This window comes from Podarcis melisellensis, assembly GCF_964234715.1.
Source record: "Podarcis melisellensis genome assembly, chromosome: 1".
Taxonomy (NCBI): domain Eukaryota; kingdom Metazoa; phylum Chordata; class Lepidosauria; order Squamata; family Lacertidae; genus Podarcis; species Podarcis melisellensis.
The window spans coordinates 21,715,732-21,734,798 of NC_138528.1; the positions used below are offsets into that span (position 1 = coordinate 21,715,732).

Sequence of the window (19,067 nt, forward strand, 5' to 3'; positions counted from 1 at the left end):
TTAGTCTTAGGTTCTAACAGCTCTGTTTCCAACTTCGATTTCTCCACCTGGAATCCTAACTTTTTGTCACTTTTAAAAACTTCCTTGATCTGAGCGTAGTGTAACCAGTCTCGCACTTTATCCTTCATTTTCTCCATACTCTGCAATTTCCAGTTGTCTCCGTCCTTTTCTAGCAATTCCCAATATTTTGGCCAATAGGCTTCCATATTGGTTCCTTTTCGGGCCTTAGCTTCCAAAGGTGAAAGCCACCTTGGTGTTTTATTTTCCAATAAGTCTTTATATTTTGTCCAGACATTAAACACTGCTTTCCTGACAATATGGTTCTTAAAGGCCTTGTTGATCTTAACTTTATCATACCATAAATATGCATGCCAACCAAACGCATTGTTATAACCTTCCAGGTCTAAAACATCAGTGTCCTCAAGAAGTAGCCAATCTTTTAGCCAGCAGAAAGCTGCGGCTTCATAGTACAACCTTAAGTCTGGCAGGGCAAAGCCCCCTCTTTCCTTTGCATCTGTTAATATCTTAAACTTGATTCTGGGCTTTTTGCCCTGCCAGACAAATTTGGAAATATCTCTCTGCCACTTCCGGAAACACTCCGTTTTGTCCACAATTTGCAATGTTTGAAACAAAAACAACATCTTTGGCAGCACATTCATCTTAATTGCAGCAATTCGGCCTAACAAAGAAAGCTTCAGCTTTGCCCAGCTTTCCAAGTCTCTCTTAATTTCAGACCAACATTTTTCATAATTATCTTTGAATAGACTCAGATTTTTGGTTGTTATATTAACCCCTAGGTATTTTACCCTTTTCACCAGTGATAATTCTGTTTCTCTCTGAAACCGTTCTGACTCTATTTCTGTCATATTTTTTCCTAACACCTTCGTTTTTTGTTTATTTAGCTTAAATCCTGCAACCTGACCAAAGTCATGTATCAGTTGTAAAACTCTTTTCGTGCTAGATTCTGGCTCCTGCAATGTCAAAACTAGTGCCTTGTAATGTTTTAAAAGGTAAAATAGACACACCCTGATGTCCTGTACATGTTTCATAGAACTTCTGACATCTGGCTTCTTCTTTCCATGGGCAAGGTCTCCCCTGCCCACAGTAAGAAATGGTTGAATCGTGAAATGGCCAAAATAGAGGTACAGCTCTCAAGTAATTGTAGCTTCCCAGAAATGTAAGCATGAGAGGCTACGTAAGCTACTTCTCGTGTGCTAAGTTTCTGAACTACTTCCTGGCTCCTTGATAACTGTGTGTGAACAAATCTAAGCAAGTATTGATCTGGCACTGGTTTGTACCAAGGCCTAATCCCGTATCCAGTTCATTAAAAGTTCTCATTAGTCCTGACAATCTTTTTCTAGTAACAAGCTTGGCCTTCCGAGAGTCTGCAGTGAATTTAAAGTAGAAGTGGCTTTCTCTCTTTCTGATGTTTGTCAAAAGAAAAGCACATTATTTAGAAGGTTTTTTTTGGGGGGGGGGATTCCAAATTGGAACCTGTCTTTCGTGTTGGATTGTGTTGGGACACAAAAGCTTTCAGTAGATTTTTGTTTCCGAAATCTTCGGCTGGTAGCAAATATAGGCAGCCAATTAGGGAGCTGACTGAATGGGGTTTTGTTGCAAAACAAGCTCCTTCTTTAAGGCTTTTAAATTTCAAGTAAAATTTTCTGTGCAATGTGTTGGCAGCTAGGAAGTCAAAGCTGTTGGGAGTTTATGCAGTACAGTGGTACCTCTGATTAAGAACTTAATTCGTTCCGGAGCCCGTTCTTAACCTGAAACTGTTCTTAACCTGAAGTACCACTTTAGCTAATGGGGACTCCTGCTGCCACTGTGCAATTTCTGTTATCATCCTGAAGCAAAGTTCTTAACCCGAGGTACTGTTTCTGGGTTAGCGGAGTCTGTAACCTGAAGCGTCTGTAACCCGAGGTACCTCTGTATAGAGAAAAGCATCCATGCTGAGCTGGATTGCATGGTATGGTCAGAATTTAACATTGGATTTGGGAATAATCTTGACTGTATTTATATCCTGCTTCTCAGTTTTAAAAAGCTGAACTGGGAAGATCTGGGGTTTTTAAAAATCTGGCCAGTCATTAATTGATTTGGGCCAGCAAGAGTTTGGTCTTTCTCACAGGTTCTTTTGAGGATAAAATGAGAAAATGAACACTCAAGTTTTCCACCTTGAGCTCCTTGCATAAATAATGAGTTACAAGTAGCTCAGTGGTAAGGGAAGAGCCATAGCTCAGTGGCAGAGCACTTGACTTGCATGCGGAAGGTCACAGGTTCAGTCCCCGGCATCTCCAGCTGGGCTGGGAGAGAGAGACTCCTGCCTCAAACCCTGAAAAATCATTGTGAATCAGTGTAGACCATCCTTTCTCAACACTGGTTCCCCAGGTGTTGTTGGACTACAACTTTCATCATCCCTAGCTAGCAGGACCAGCAGTTAAGGATGATGGGAGTTGTAGTCCAACAACATCTGAGGAATCAAGATTGAGAAAGGCGGGTGTAGACAATACTGAGCAAGATGGACCAGTGAGCTGACTGTGTACAAGGAAACTTCCTTTGTAATAACCCATCGTTAAATTTTTAAACATTTATTCCCTAGCTATCACATTATACATCAACAGTGCCATAAATTATGTGCTTTAAAACAGAAAAAAGTGCAAAAATGTCCTTTCGTTATGTAAATACAATTTGATGAATATCATAAAAATCAGGATCATAAATGTAATTGAAACATCACGACGAGAATGCTCATTCTAAACCGTTGAAACAGCCTAGCGACTATCTAAAGCAAATGCACTTTGTCTAGCTACTTCTCTTGGGTGGAAAATATATAACAAATAAAATATGCTGTGTGTTAAAATTGCACCTGGGTAAAGGCTATGCTTGGAATAAATACACCTTCAGGGGTTGCTATATTTGACTGCATTAAATGCTCACATCTTTAACCCTACTGTGTACAGTAAGCCCACAATTTATGCACATTTAACTTGTGCGCATTCAGGTTTACATGTGTAGCAAAAAATCGGGCTGAGTTTGAACAAAGCACGCATTAGCTAAACAAACTACGGCTCAGCATTTTCTGTGAGCCAGGCTAATGACAGTGATCTAAATGAAAGTAACTGACAGGGATAAGTGATTTCATAAAGTGTTAAAAGTGTTATATTTGCTTGCTGTCTTAGATAATATTTATGTTTGTGTTGTTTTCTCTTCTTCCTCGGTCACATTGAGTCAGTGACCCAGCCGCGCGCACACTACAAAGCAGGACTTGCAGTCAGTGCTCCCTGCTGTGTCCGGTTGCAAATCCTTCCCCATCCCCCAAGTTATGTATTTTTGTGTTTTTATACTGTAAATTGCCCTGTGATTGTCAGATGAAGGGTGGTATGCAGTGCTATTTTTCTAGAAAAAGACGTGCTGTAACTCACCATGAACACTTCCCTTGTTCTCTCAGAATGGCAATGGCGCCCACCTGAGAGGTTCTGGAAATGAGCTCTGGCTGAAAAAAGCCCCTGCGGTATATAAATTTAATAAATAAATCCTTGCTTTCCAACAAGGATTTGAAGTGGGCTTAAGTGGGCTTTAAATGGGCGAACATTTAAAGTGGCCCACATCCATGCCAATGCAAAGAAATAAATCCCAAAGCCAATGGAAGGCCAAGGAGGGATTTGTTTATTTGTACTCGCATCATTAGGGACGCAGGTGGCTCTGTGGGTTAAACCATAGAGCCTAGGGCTTGCTGATCAGAAGGTTGGCGGTTCGAATCCCCACGAAGGGGTGAGCTCCCTGCTCCTGCCAACCTAGCAGTTCGAAAGCACGAAGTTGTTGTTGTTGTTGTTTAGTCGTTTAGTCGTGTCCGACTCTTCGTGACCCCATGGACCAGAGAACGCCAGGCACCTCTGTCCTCTACTGCCTCCCGCAGTTTGGTCAAACTCATGCTGGTAGCCTCGAAAACACTATCCAACCATCTTGTCCTCTGTCGCCCCCTTCTCCTTGTGCCCTCCATCTTTCCCAACATCAGGGTCTTCTCCAGGGAGTCTTCTCTTCTCATGAGGTGGCCAAAGTACTGGAGCCTCAGCTTCACAATCTGTCCTTCCAGTGAGCACTCAGGGTTGATTTCCTTCAGTATGGAGAGGTTTGATCTTCTTGCAGTCCATGGGGCTCTCAAGAGTCTCCTCCAGCACCATAATTCAAAAGCATCAATTCTTCGGCGATCAGCCTTCTTTATGGTCCAGCTCTCACTTCCATACATCACTACTGGGAAAACCATAGCTTTAACTATACGAACCTTTGTTGGCAAGGTGATGTCTCTACTTCTCAAGATGCTGTCTAGGCCTGTCATTGCCCTTCTCCCAAGAAGCAGGCGTCTTTTACTTTCGTGGCTGCTGTCACCATCTGCAGTGATCATTGAGCCCAAGAAAGTAAAATCTCTCACTACCTCCATTTCTTCCCCTTCTATTTGCCAGGAGGTGATGGGACCAGTGGCCATGATCTTCGTTTTTTTGATGTTGAGCTTCAGACCATATTTTGCGCTCTCCTCTTTCACCCTCATTAAAAGGTTCTTTAATTCCTCCTCACTTTCTGCCATCAAGGTTGTGTCATCTGCATATCTGAGGTTGTTGATATAAGCACGAAGTGCAAGTAGATAAATAGGTACCGCTCCAGCAGGAAGGTAAACGGCGTTTCCGCGCGCTGCTCTGGTTCGCCAGAAGTGGCTTAGTCAAGCTGGCCACATGACCCAGAAGCTGTACGCCGGCTCCCTCAGCCAATAAAGCGAGATGAGCGCCGCAACCCCAGAGTCCGCGACTGGACCTAACGGTCAGGGGTCCCTTTACCTTTACTCGCATCATTGTAGGTGCAGTGCTAAACCATTGTGTGTTTTTTCCTGATTGATTGTATTGAAAGATTTTCATAGATAACAAAGGTATATACAATGTTCATAGAGTCCTAGCTACAGGTCAGTGAGACACTGATATCATTAAAATAAACAAAGGAAAGGAGAAGTGGGGATAGGATCAGCTCCTGATTTTCATGGATGTGGTTTGCAGGCAGTCACCATTAAGTTTTTACTAGGCCAGTGCTATCTTTTTGTTTGAGTAGTTCTCATACACAAAAGGATTGAAGGAGAAATGTTGGGGGCAAATAATATACAACAAAAGATTGTTGTATATTGTTATCATTGGAAGAGGATACCCATAGGCAGAATGTGGTGGTGCTACTTTTTATTTTTTTCTGTTTGTATTGACAACTTTTTAAGATAACAAAGCCAAGTCAACTTCTTTAGAGGGAAATGCTTTAGAATGAGAGCAGCTGAATTTGCTTTTGGTTAATTCATACCCTTGGCATTGAAACAAAGATAAATTTTGATGTTGTGGGGGGAAACTACAGATACTTACTCACGTATCTGTGGATGGTAGCTCACATGACATCAGATGTACCCTGAACTATTGAACCTGGAATCTCCTGGAGCTGTAAATATAAAGTTGATAATGCCAGGCAACTGGGGCGGACCCTAGACTTTGTTCTGCCTGAGGCGAAGGGCAAGATGGCACCGCCTCTATTCAGTGTACAAAAGGTGGCCGCTGGCATTGAGACAGAGTCTTTTATCTCACCAGAGGGCAGTACTCTCTGTTGGGACTGTTTTATTTTAAAACATTTATATGCCACCTTCCCGAGTAGTATTCTTCCAAGGGTGGCTTACATATTTAAAATTAGAAATACAGACACTATCCAAAATTTATCGCCTGATGTTGTAATGTGACTGAGAACCAGAACAAGTTAAAAGAATGCCCGATAAAACAGCAACGAGAGATTGGATATTATATTCTGATGGAAACTTGGGGAACGCTTTGGACAAAGGCCCATAAATTCTCATTAAATGCAAACATAAGAGAAAAGTGTTTTGAAGTTATGTGTAGATGGTTTCCAACTCTAGTCGTAAGTAAGGACTGGTCTAAACTTTTCTGAAAGGTGTAAGAGAGAGTCTGGAACATATTTTCATATGTAGTGGTGGTGCTGGCATAGTCAAAGATACTGGAAAATGATTGTTGAACAAATTTTAAGAACATTACAATATAATATACTATTAAATCCCTTTTTGTTATTATTTATTTTAAGTAAAAAAAAGAAACATGTAAAACTTCTCATTTTATATGATCATAGCAGCAAGGATGTTGTTACCTCTAAAGTGGAAAGCTTTAGTATTACCATATGGTAAAAAATGACTAAGCTCTAGGAATTTAAGAGCAAGAATAAGAGGAATGAACAACAATGAATTTACAGAAATATAGTCTCTAGCTATTTATTCAATTTTGCAAAATAAAATAAAATATTGTCTTCCAAAAGTACAATATGATTTCAGTCTGTTTAAAGTGTTTACCCTTGCACTTCTAGTTGAAGAATATTGGGAGTAAGAGGTGGTATGCAATTAAATTTTGAATACCACTCATTGAAATTAATGAACATGAAATTAATTTCAGTGGGTCTACTCTGCATAAAACTTAGCTGAAGACCATCAAAGGACTGGGAAAGGTTTCTGCCTTAATGTGGTAAATGTGAGCATGGTGCCCTCCAGATGTTATGGACTACAAATCCCATCATCCCTGACCAATCACCATGCTGACTGGACCTGAACTCCAATATCATCTAGAACGTCACAGATTCCCCACCATATTCACATATGGTCATACTTCCCTTAGTTGCCCCTATCCACAATAGAAATCAATAGAAATTTTGTAGAAATCAGGGAAAAGTTGAATATTGGTATATTCTTATACAACTTTTATTGAACATGCTCCTCCCTGGTGGGGAGAGAGAGGGCAGGGGAATGTACTTTGTAGTATTCACACAAATTAGGCTGCCTATTTATGCATTGCTAAAGAGAGAGGAAACGCATTAACCTCACTCAAAAGGGGTCATAAAATCTGCATATGCTAATTTATATGCATAGATGAAAATTTAGAAATTGCTATAATTTAGTTTAAATAGGAATACATCTCGTGATGGAGAGAGAGACTGGCCGAGGCAGTTGTTGTATTAGCTTAGACTGCTGCTTAGTGCTATTTTGATGGGTGACCTCTGTCAACAGTGTTCCAAACAGAGAATGCCTTCAAACAGAGGACTGTGCTCTGTGAAGCAGGACACTTGCCCACTGCAATGCAAATACTTTATATGCAGAATAGTACAAAAGTATCGCCCATCCTCCTCATGAATGTCTCCACCTGGTGCAGGCTTATGTAAAAATAGCAACTAGAAGTTATTTTAACATCCAGATGTTCATAATCAGATTGTACTGGATTGGACAGATATTCTCCATCTTGGGGTTTTCCAGTTCTGTGAAGAATAGGAAACTTAGTGCTTTGACATCTTTCCTTCACGGTGAAAGTTGCTCCCTGCTTCAGTGCAAAGATGTTTGTCCGGGCAGACACTGAAGGGGGAGAAAAAACTGAGAAAATTCCACATGGAAGTATATTTCCTTTCTCGACCCTCTGCTGTTTCAGCAGAACCGGAATGGATAATTAGATGACTTAACTGCAGCATGTAAGAACAGGGCGGGAGGGATAAATGGAAATCCCATTTGTTGAACTTTTCAACTCTTTGATTAGCTTCTGCAATGGTTTGTTCTGAGTTTGCCCTTTGCAACGGGATCAGGATAGTTCTTCTGTCACAAAGGGAGGTTTTCATGCCACCAGTTCTGCCTCGGTGCCCTTTGGCTCCATGCTAACTGCTGCAAGTATTAACATAGCTGAGCTGATTTTGGCAACTGGACAGGGGAGGGGGGAGCGGCGGCGGCAAGGGGAGGGGGAAGATCCCTTCCAAGTGGGTAGAAATGATATGGGAACACATTAAAGTTGATTAAACGACTTAACAAGCGGCACGCACAGCATGGCTCTAAAGTCTGCCTGGTTGCTGTCAGATAGGCTAGTTGCTGTAGATCTTTACCTTTTGCTAATACATCCATTATCGTCATTTCCCAGTCATACATGTGTGGCTTTCTAACTGCTGGTGCAGCTTTCAGTCTGTGTCTGCCATGCAGCTGTCAGTTAGGCACACCTGCTTTAAGCCTGAGGTTCACACCCATGCACTTCCAGGCAAAGGCTTTCAGGCCTGACTTAGCTGAGAAATTGTTTTACATGACATCTGCAGCTATATAGATCTCTAATCCCACTTTATGGAAGCTTCTTCGTGACTGAGCAGTTGGGATTCAGCAGGGTTTTCAAAGCTTGAGAAGGTGCACTAATGTTTAAATGCAAACATGGCTGCCCAACTCTAAAATCACATTTCACTCACTCACTCACTCACTCACTCACTCTTCAACATTCTTTGCTTGCTTGCTTGCTTGCTTGCTTGCTTGCTTACACTCCACTTTTTCAGACAAGCATTTCCTCCCAAAATGGCTTACCGTATTTTTTGCTCTATAAGACTCACTTTTTCCCTCCTAAAAAGTTAGGGGAAATGTGTGTGCGTCTTATGGAGTGAATGCAGGCTGCGCAGCTATCCCAGAAGCCAGAACAGCAGGAGGGATTGCTGCTTTCACTGCACAGCGATCCCTCTTGCTGTTCTGGCTTCTGAGATTCAGATTTTTTTTCCTTCTTGTTTTCCTCCTCCAAAAAGTAGGTGCGTCTTGTGGTCTGGTGTGTCTTGTAGAGTGAAAAATACGGGTATATCAATCATAACCTGTCTTCAGGCTTACAAGCTAAAAAAACAAAAGCAAAAAACCCATAAATATATATAGAAAAGGATGTGGCATGAAAATATAGCAAAATGGTGAGCTAAGAAGCATTTATTCTTGTTTCAGACCAGGCTGATCTTCTCTTGCTGGTTGCTCTTGCTTGGAGAGCAGCTGGTGCCCCCTTTGTCTTTTGACCCATGGATGGGGCCAGAGTTTTGTTTTTCTGCTTTCTTCTGCAATCCCAGGGCGACCGGAACAGAGTGCTCTTCTTGGCTGGGGGTGGATTGAGGGTTGCAAACTCCCTTCAACTGTTCCTTCATTGGGCGATGGATGGGGCTGGGTTCTTCTGCACCTTGCCATATTGTTGTTTCTGGATGTCAGAAGGAGAAGCTTCCCATGGCTCTTGTTTCCCTGGCCGATTGCAGAGACCAACATATGGTCCCCTTCAGCTCTGCAGTTCCAGGGCAATTTTCTTTGATGGAGTTGTTCCTGTTAAAGAGGCATGGATTTCTCTTGCTTACAACAGAGGACTCTTCGTCTTCAGATAGGGATGAATAATATTACTAGATTTTGGGGTGGCAATTTGCTTCTCCTTAGGCTGATGTCTACTGAAGCATTTATTCTTTAAAGCCCTAAACGGCCTTGGTCCAGTATATCTGAAGGAGCGTCTCCTCCCCCATCGTTCTGAGGTCCAGCTCCGAGGGCCTTCTGGCGGTTCCCTCACTGCGAGAGGCCAAGTTACAGGGAACCAGGCAGAGGGCCTTCTCGGTAGTGATGCCCGCCCTGTGGAACGCCCTCCCATCAGATGTCAAAGCGATAAACATCTACCTGACATTCAGAAGACATCTGAAGGCAGCCCTGTTCAGGGAAGTTTTTAATATGTGACATTTTAGTGTATCTTTCATCTTTGTTGGAAGCCGCCCAGAGTGGCTGGGGAGACCCAGCCAGATGGGCGGGGTACAAATAATAAATTATTATTATTATTATTATTATTATTATTATTATTATTATTATTATTATTTCTAAAGGCCTGGCTGCATGATGGAAGCTCATGTATCGGTAGTGAGTTCAAGACTTAGTCACGACAGCTATGTAGGCAGGCATCTCCATGATCGATTTCCAGGCAGGCATCACCCAAACTCACCTATCTCACAGGGTGGTTGCGAGGATAACACAGGTGGGATGTGGGAGAACAGTGTACACTACCCTGAGCAGTTTGAAAAAATGGCAGGATAAAAATGTAATACAGTGGTACCTCGGGTTAAGAACTTAATTCGTCCTAGAGGTCCGTTCTTAACCTGAAACTGTTCTTAACCTGAGGTACCACTTTAGCTAATAGGGCCTCCTGCTGCCACCGCACAATTTCTGTTCTCATCCTGAAGCAAAGTTCTTAACCCGAGGTACTATTTCTGGGTTAGCGGAGTCTGTAACCTGAAGCGTCTGTAACCAGAGGTACCACTGTAATAAGAATATATTGGTAAGAAATTATATGGCAAGAATGAATTGAAACTTTTTTTTTTTTTTAATTGCCCAGGAAGCTGCATGCTAAATTGCTTGGTCTTGATGGACTGTGATAAACTGAAATCTCAAATGTTGAAGCAAGGGAAGAAGAAAAACAAGCTATTCTGGCTCAGTAACCCTAAGTGAGCAATCATACTTATTACAAACCGCCTTAGGAATACCATATACAGAATTTGGCCAAGGTCAATGTAGACGGGCGCTGTACATTCTGTTCAGAAGAAGGCTCACCCAGTGCCAGAGAACACTGAAATTACCAGCATTGAATTGTACAATTTATGGAAATATGTTAGAGTGCCATAAATCTGATGCTGGAGCAAAGTACAAACAACATAGAAATGCTTTTGCCTTTATAGGTGTTACAGCATGAGGTGCAGTCATGAACTCTAGATTCTGACACCCTCCAAACATTAAACTTTAATTCCAATCAGTACAATGCAAGTTAGATGTTAACCACATTGGGTTTAGAAATCAAAAGAGTTCTTGAGTTGCACTCCCTAAAACTGCTGTAAGAGCAAAAAAAAAAACACCTTCATATTTTTATAGTCCTCTATATAGGGCTTCATAGATACATTATCTTAGTAATCCCTAGAAATAACTTCAGAAATGCAGGTCATTATTATAACCAAAATAAAAAAGAAAGTGGGGAGCATTCTCTACAACAGGAACACACAAAGTGGAAAAGAATTCTAGGCACAGACAGGAATAAAAAGTTTCATTTATAAAGTTTGTGGCCAAGGTGCAATTGCAGGAGAAAAATGGTGGATGTCCATAGAGAAATGGCAGCTGGGGTTTCAATGCATGAAGTGGCCAATTACGAATTGTTACAGCCTTTAAGGCATTCTTTCCTTTCTAAGATTTTTATTTCCTTTCACTGAATAACCACCCATCTCTTCTTGCCATGTTACACCTCCCTCGCTGTATCCCGCATTGAAAAGTCCCTTGCCCTGGAGTCCTTTCTTTTATTTTGGCAGCTTTTGTCTCCTAGTTGCAGGGTCCAGAGTCTGAGAGTGAGAGCAATGCGCTGAATTCTCTGGAATAAACCTTAACATTTTGGGGGGTGAACATGTCAGATGTGAGGGAAAACTTGGAGAGATGCTGCAAAGACCAGGAAGCAGGAGGGGCTGGAATTCCAGCCAAGGAGAAACACTGGCTCCTTGTTTTGCTCAGCAGAGGGCCATCAGAAATGTGCACTAGACTTTGTCAGACTTGTGACAGGAGCTGATATTTCTGCTGAAAAGGCTTCATGTAAGGACTTTTCATGCCAGTATACAAAGGAAAGGTGGAAAAGCTCCAAACCTTGCGCAGTTTAGAAGTGTTTACTTTCTACAGCTATGAATTGTTCTGAGAACATGGAGAACTTCTAGGCAAACAGCTTAATCTTTGCAATATTGGTCAAAGCTGTTGGTTCTCGCTGTTTGGGGTCACGATCTAGAGAACCTGTTCTGCATTTAGAAATCTGCTTACACCACACAGAGCAGCTCTTTCTCTTATTCAAGCACTTTGGGCAAAAGAATCTTCCCCATGCATTTAGAGGAAAACTCGAGCAACATACTGAGCATTTGTTCCTTGTGTTCAAGTGGTTTCAGGTGGCTATATATTTCTCTTAACCTTGTGTTGTGCAGGAACTTTACATATTATGTGGATATGGTAAATATGAGCACTGTGATGCTTTGCACGCTTGACCCTCACATCTCTTAGGGTAAAGATTTCTGAATTGAATAATCCTTGTAGTAAACAGGTTAATATGAGGATTTTAAAGTTGTGATGGCCAAATAGCTGATTCATCTGTAATGTACATCCCATAACAAGGAATACAGTACATAGAAGGCATACCTCTAGACCAGGGAGGTGAACCCCACTCCCCTTTAAAAAACAAAACCTCAAATGTTTGCCTTCCAATTTTTTTCATGAGTTTTTGCCTGCAGACTAGACCAGGTGAGGGGAACCTTAATCCTCCAGATGTTGTTGAACTTCAGCTCCCATCAGCCTCAGCAAGCATAACAATGGATGGTGGGATTTGTAGTTCAGCAACATCTGAAGGGTCAAAGGTTCCTCACAATTGATCTAGACCAGTGTTTCCCAAACTTGGGTCTCCAGCTGCTGTTGGACTACAACTCCCATAATCCCTAGCTAGTGGGACCAGTGGTCAGGAATTATGGGAATTGTAGTCCAACAACAGCTGGAGACCCAAGTTTGCGAAACACTGGTCTCGGCTATGACTGAGGAACCTTTGACCCTTCAGTTGTTGCTGAACTACAACTCCCATCATCCATCCAGTTACAGATAGGTAGCCGTGTTGGTCTGCCATAGTCAAAACAAAAAAAATTCCTTCCAGTAGCACCTTAAAGACCAACTAAGTTAGTTCTTGGTATGAGCTTTCGTGTGCATGCACACTTCTTCAGATATACACTTACAGTGTATCTGAAGAAGTGTGCATGCACACGAAAGCTCATACCAAGAACTAACTTAGTTGGTCTTTAAGGTGCTACTGGAAGGAATTTTCCCATCATCCATCGTTATGCCTGTAGATGATGTGGACCTCCAGATGTCATTCCACAATTCCTGACCATTGGCCATGCTGGCTGAGACTGATAGGATTTGTAGTCCGACAACATCTGGAGGGCCACAGGTTCTTCCTCTCTTCATTAGATGCTCCCCAGATTTTAGTACACATTGGAATTTGTAGCAGGGGAAATAATTGCATCCTGTTTGCATTAATACAAACCAAGCAACTGCATGGTTAAAAAACAACAGCTTCTTTTATCTCATCCTTATTTGGATTGTGTACATTCACGCTATTTTGGGTGAGGGAATAATGCCTCTTGCACTGCTACTGCTGGATTCCTTCTTCCCCTTCCTCCTCGCCTCCCTGCTGTGACGTTGAACTATGGTCACTCTTCCTACAGCTGCTTGGAAAGGGAGGACAGGAGAGCCCTTGAGTCTCAAGTTCCTCCTTTATAACAGCTTAAAGTTCTTTGTGACTCTGCAATACCAAAGTGCTCTTTCCGTCTCTTCCTCTGCATGTGCAGTTGTTGCCTTATGCTCAGCTGCATGATTCAGTACGTGTTTTGTGGTGGTGAAACTTTTGTTTGCCTTTCTGTCTCCTACGTTGCATGCAAACGACATTAGAACTTAATTGTCTCTGTTACATCCTGCTTGACTTCCGAGGAACTTGGGGGCCGTGGAGGGAAAGTTGAGTTCAAACGGAAGCAAACACAGTTCTTTCTTTTTTAAGTGCTGTGAGCAACCTGCCTGCAGGCCTACCTGATCACCTGATATAAGTGAACTTAAAAGGATGCTTCTGCGCATGCCAAATTTTGCTATTTCAGGGTTGCTTGCCAATGCCTCACTAGGGTCTTGTGTTCTTCTGCCGAGCCTCATGCACTTCCTGTAGATTTAAGGTCGTTGTGCTATTGGGACACATAGACAAAGGCAGGTTCCGCCCATGCACTTCCCCCCAGTGGTGATTTGGCATTGGCAAATGCACCAGTTTCTACTACTTAGCTTTTCTGGATTTCCTCTTTCTTTTAAAAAACACTTATCTTTGCTTGGCCACATTAAATAACAGTGCACTCAATTAATTCCAAATCAATATGGAGCCCAAACTGCAAGTGACGATGACAGACCTCACCTGCGTGTTCAAAAGTAGATCTGTCCTACTGAGGTTAGATGCAAAAGAGGACCTTCAGTAGATGTATAAAAAGAGAGGATTTCAGCTGGTATAGTTTGTCATGCAATGTCCATTTCCTGAAATTTGCTCTTCTACATAATAATTAAATTTAATAATTTGAATAAGTTAAATTATTTATACAGTGGTACCTCAGGTTACATACGCTTCAGGTTACATACGCTTCAGGATACAGAGTCCGCTAACCCAGAAATACTACCTCGGGTTAAGAACTTTGCTTCAGGATGAGAACATAAATCGCACGGCGGCAGCGCAACAGCAGCAGGAGGCCCCATTAGCTAAAATGGTGCTTCAGGCTAAAAACAGTTACAGGTTAAGAACAGACCCCCAGAACGAATTAAGTTCTTAACCCGAGGTACCACTGTATTATTAAATGAAGAAGCAATAAAAATACAATTAAAAATCAGTATGAATATTCAGTGCAATGGGTGTGCCATCTCCCATTTTCAGCCACAAATTCACAGACATACCATGGACCATCTGAATAAAGCTTTCAGATCACTGATAGTCCACAAGCCACATATTTGGGAACCCCTGGGCTAGATGCTACAGAAGTGGCCTTGGCATAGTTCCTCCTTCTCTGTCCCTGTGGCACAACATGGTCTAGCTTTATTCATTTGCTGGTGAGAAGTGGGGAGGGAGGCCTATTTAAGCATTTGATTGGATGTCTTCCTACATAATCCTTCCCAACTCACAATTGGATATGTAAGATCAATTGTTCCTTGGCGCAAACATTGAGTGCTTGACAGTGGACAAGAGTGCCTTAAGATTCACCTAGGTGCTCAGGGGGGATACAGACACAAGAGGGAAGACAGGTCAAGGTGGCATTGCATATATTTTATTCTACAAAAGCTGTAGCTTTGGTTGGAAACTTAACCATATTGTGAGCCTTTGTACCATTCTGAAGAAAACAGGAATGCAGGTATCTTGTAGGGCTGCAGAAGACAGGTCTGCTTGGTGATATTGCAGAGCTACTGTCTTGAGTAGATAGAACCGAGCTAGATAGATCAATAAGCTGAACTGGTGTAAAACATCTTCATATTCTGACTGCAGTGGTTCTGGGAAATGGTAATTCATGGCTACTAGTTGAGCACCCTTTAGAATGCCACTGCGAACGTGACGCAGGTGTATAGATGCCCCAGCTCAGTAGGTCAGGTTGGCATGTTCAACTATGCAGCATGATATTCTAATATTCTCCGTATCTTTATATCTGGAGCTGAGTTTCCATCTGAACACCCAGATTTGATCTCACACAGAATAAACCCACTTCCTGCTTTTTGTGACTTTTCCAGCTTGACCTTACCAAACCGATAGAAGATCAGGGTCCATTAGATGTGATCATACACAAACTGACGGACGTCATCATTGAAGCTGACCAAAACGACAGCCAGTCGCTGGAGCTGGTTCACAGGTTTCAGGTGAGTAACATAGTTGGTACCTTCTTGTGATTTATGGCGGATGCAAAGGGCAAGAAGAAGAGTCTGGTTAAGCTACCCCTCCACCTGCAAATGGCAGTCCTATGGCCTTCTGCCTGTATTGCAGAACAGCATTCAGATGTGCAAAGCAGCAGAATTGCATGTAGCGTGCTGTCGCCCTTCCCTCTGTGCCCATTGCACTTCCCCAAGGCGAATTTTCCTTTCCCCTCTAGCACATTGGTAAACTTGGGTCTGCTTGAATGTGTGAAGAGATGCAAATCGCATAGGTGAGCACTGTTCCCTTGCCAGGGTATACATCTGCAGCCCTGTGATTCTGCCAGCAAAAATGTTCAAAAGAGGAAATGCCCTGAGTTGTCTTGTGTTCAGGGTGGGGGTTGAGTGGGAATTTGATATCTTGGGACAGAACTACATGTTATGTACAACTCTGGGAAGCTGCTACAAACAGAACCCCTATAGCTTGTAGATGTTCTGACCTTGCTCAACGTTACCGGCTGGCAGCTGTGGGAATGTGCTCAATTTGATTATTGTCTCAGCATGGGAGGAAGTGAGCTTAAAAGTTACATGGGAGAGGGATTTATTTGTGTTTTTCCTGTGCCATATGTTCCTTGTAGTTGCACCTTTAGACCTAGCAGCAGTGTTGTATTGCCTAAAGTTAGGTTCTTCTAGGGCTCCCCTTGTGGCCAAATCACACCCACCTGGTGTCATATGTGATGTCAGGTGTTGCGTAGGTAAGGGCAGGGCTTGGCTTAAAGGCTGTTTCTGCAGGCTCAGCCGGTTGGCAGAGTAGCACTTTGAACAGGGTTTCAGAAGACCTGGGAGGGCGGGAAAGGGGGGGGGAGTCACCTGAAGTCATTGTGATGTCAAAGTTAGCCTGTGAGAGGTGGGGATTGGGGCAGAAAGATTTCTCACCATGGTCTGCAGCAGAAGGAAGAGTGAATGCAGTTAAGGAGCTAAACACAGGCATCTTTCAGAACATGTCATGTGACCTGTTCCCTTGGCTATTCCTTGCATTTCCTTTTGGATGTGCAGGTGGTACAAAAAACACCTGACATGGATATTGAGAATTACTGCTTCTGCAAGTCCTGAATTCAGCATTTTATGTTGCTGACATTGTCTTTCTTTCTTTCTTTCTTTCTTTCTTTCTTTCTTTCTTTCTTTCTTTCTTTCTTTCTTTCTTTCTTTCTTTCTTTCCCTCTTTCTTTCTTTCTTTCTTTCTTTCTTTCTTTCTTTCTTTCTTTCTTTCTTTCCCTCTTTCTTTCTCTCTCTCTCTCTCTCTCTCTCTCTCTCTCTCTCTCTCTCTCTCTCTCTCTCTCTCTTTCTTTCTATCTTGGGTACAAAAACTTCAAGGTGATACCTTCTTAAATTAAGAGGAGCTGTTCCAGTTAATTGGCCAGCCTTTGCATTCAAAGCAGAAGTTTTCAACCCTTAGCTCTTGCAGCTTTAAGACGTTTGCTGTCGGCTGGGTGAGCTCAGCGTATTAAATAGCTTAGCTGGAAACAAGCTTTCAGTTGTTCGGTATTGAGAGGCAAGCACCATTTTAAACAAAATAAATACAGGAGGACCTTTGCACAATGGTTGCAGCCAAGTAGCATATTTCAAATAAACAAAGCAAGAGAATTATTGTTCACAGAAACTATTCTACGCTGTACTTTAAAAGTGGATTTCTTAAGAAATACACTTTAAACTATATATAGTTTAAGTACCTTCTTGCAGGACTACTTAAACCAAGTACAAAAGTGAAGGTATTTCTGTTCTCCATAGCCCAGGACAGAGGACTTAGAGGATGTACTGTTCGTCTGCCCTGGGACTTTTGTGTTGTCTTCATTTGGGCTAATCCTCTCCTCCCTACTGAAAACATAAGAAAACCTCTGCTGGATCTGGATAGAGGTGCATCTTGTCCATCATCCTGTTGTCACAGTGGCCAGCCAAATGTGTCTGGGAAGCCCACAATTAGGACCCAAGTAGAACAGTGTTCTCCCTACTTGTGATCCCCAGGATTTGATATTCAGAGTAAACACTACACAAATCTGGAGTGGAGTCCCTAAAATGGTTGGATGGCAATTCATACGCCTCCTTCCGGCAACTCCTGCAGCCAAGCTGGTGCCTAATGTATTGCTCTGCTTTCCTCTGGACCACATCAGTGAGGTCGAGAAGATGGGTCTTGTCATCTGGGCATGCTGCTCACCCTGGAGGCACACTCCATTGTCTCTCGAGACAGATAGATGCCACAACAACATTCTTAGTGCATGTGGACACCCTTACACACCTGACTTCTGCCTAAACAGCTCTGCAGGCTTCCTGTTGGAATGGTTGGTGCAGAAGAATGGTTGACTCTGGACCATGTATAACTGGCAATTCCCCTACCCCTTGTGTGCTCTGTGATGAAAAGCCTCTGCCAAGCGCTGCAAACTTCTGTGATAACTAAACAGGAACAAGAAATCCTCATCAGTGCTTGGCAATGTAAAAATACCACTCATCTGACCTTGGAGTTACTTGACGCAACTGGGTATCCCTTGGGCTCATTACTGGATATTAAATTAAGCTGTGTACTAATTAGCAGCTACATGAATAAAACATTGCCCCTCCCTCCTGCAGTGGAAGGGTCATCACCAACAATCTCCTGAGGGGGTTTCTACCCCTTGAAGTGTAATTGCCGCGACTCCACATTTTAACCCTTTAAGAACTCACAGCTGTCCATGGAGTCACTGGTTAATTCTGTGTCCAAGGCGGCTGTCTACCAGCTCCATCTGGTATGCCTGCTAAGACCCTACCTGCCTGCGCATTGTCTCATCAGAGTGGTACATGCACTGGTTATCTACCGCTTGGACTACTGCAATGTGCTCTACATGGGGCTACCTTTGAAGGTGACTCTGAAACTAGAATTAATCCAGAATGCGGTGGCTAGACTGGTGACTGGGAGCAGCTGCTGAGACCATATAACACCGGTCCTGGAAGACCTACATTGCTCCCAATACGTTTCTGAGCACAATTCAAAGTGTTGGTGCTGACCTTTAAAGCCCTATACAGCCTTGGCCTTGTATACCTGAAGGAGTGTCTCCACCCCCATCGTTCAGCCCAGACACTGAGATCCAGCTTTGAGGGCCTTCTGGCGGTTCACACACTGCGAGAGGTGAAGCTACAGGGAACCAGGCAGAGGGCCTTCTCGGTAGTGGCACCCATCCTGTGGAATGCCCTCCCATCAGATGTCAAGGAAATAAACAACTATCTGACTTTTAGAAGAAATCTGAAGGCATCCCTGTTTAGGGAAGCTTTTTAAGGTTTAATGTTTTACTGTGTTTTTTATATATGCTGGAAGCTGCCCAAAGCTGCTGGGGCAACTCAGCCAGATGGGCAGGGTACAAATAATTCATTATTATTATTATTATTATTATTATTATTATTATTATTATTATTATTAAAAGCCAGTTCCCAACATTCTGTCACTTTCTTATGTGATCTGGGGGGAAGAGCCCACAATGTAGCTATTCATATCTGGTCACAATTGGCTATCGGTAGCTAGGTCAGGGATGGAGAACCTATCTGACCCTCAGACTTGTCCCCTGGCTACACACCTTCCTCAGCCTCCCAACATCTTCCCAGGCCATCCCCCTCACCAGCCCTGTTTTCTACCTCCTTGATAGTTTTTATTTTATTTTGTCTAGCTAAAATGTGTCCCTCCCAGTGCTTCTTCTTTGCTTGGATGGAGGACAGAGCCCCTCTTCCCACTGTTTCGGAGAGTCATCACCCGCCAGCATTT

General features: G+C 42.8%; 1 protein-coding gene across 1 annotated transcript in view; it reads left to right on the forward strand.

The window, feature by feature from the left end:
• Window positions 1-19,067, forward strand: part of ITPK1 (inositol-tetrakisphosphate 1-kinase) — a 142,728-nt gene that overhangs the window by 68,240 nt on the left and 55,421 nt on the right. Inside the window, exon 3 of the mRNA XM_081914022.1 lies at window positions 15,167-15,292. Coding sequence (XP_081770148.1) covers window positions 15,167-15,292 — 126 coding nt within the window. The remainder of the gene's footprint in view (window positions 1-15,166; window positions 15,293-19,067) is intronic.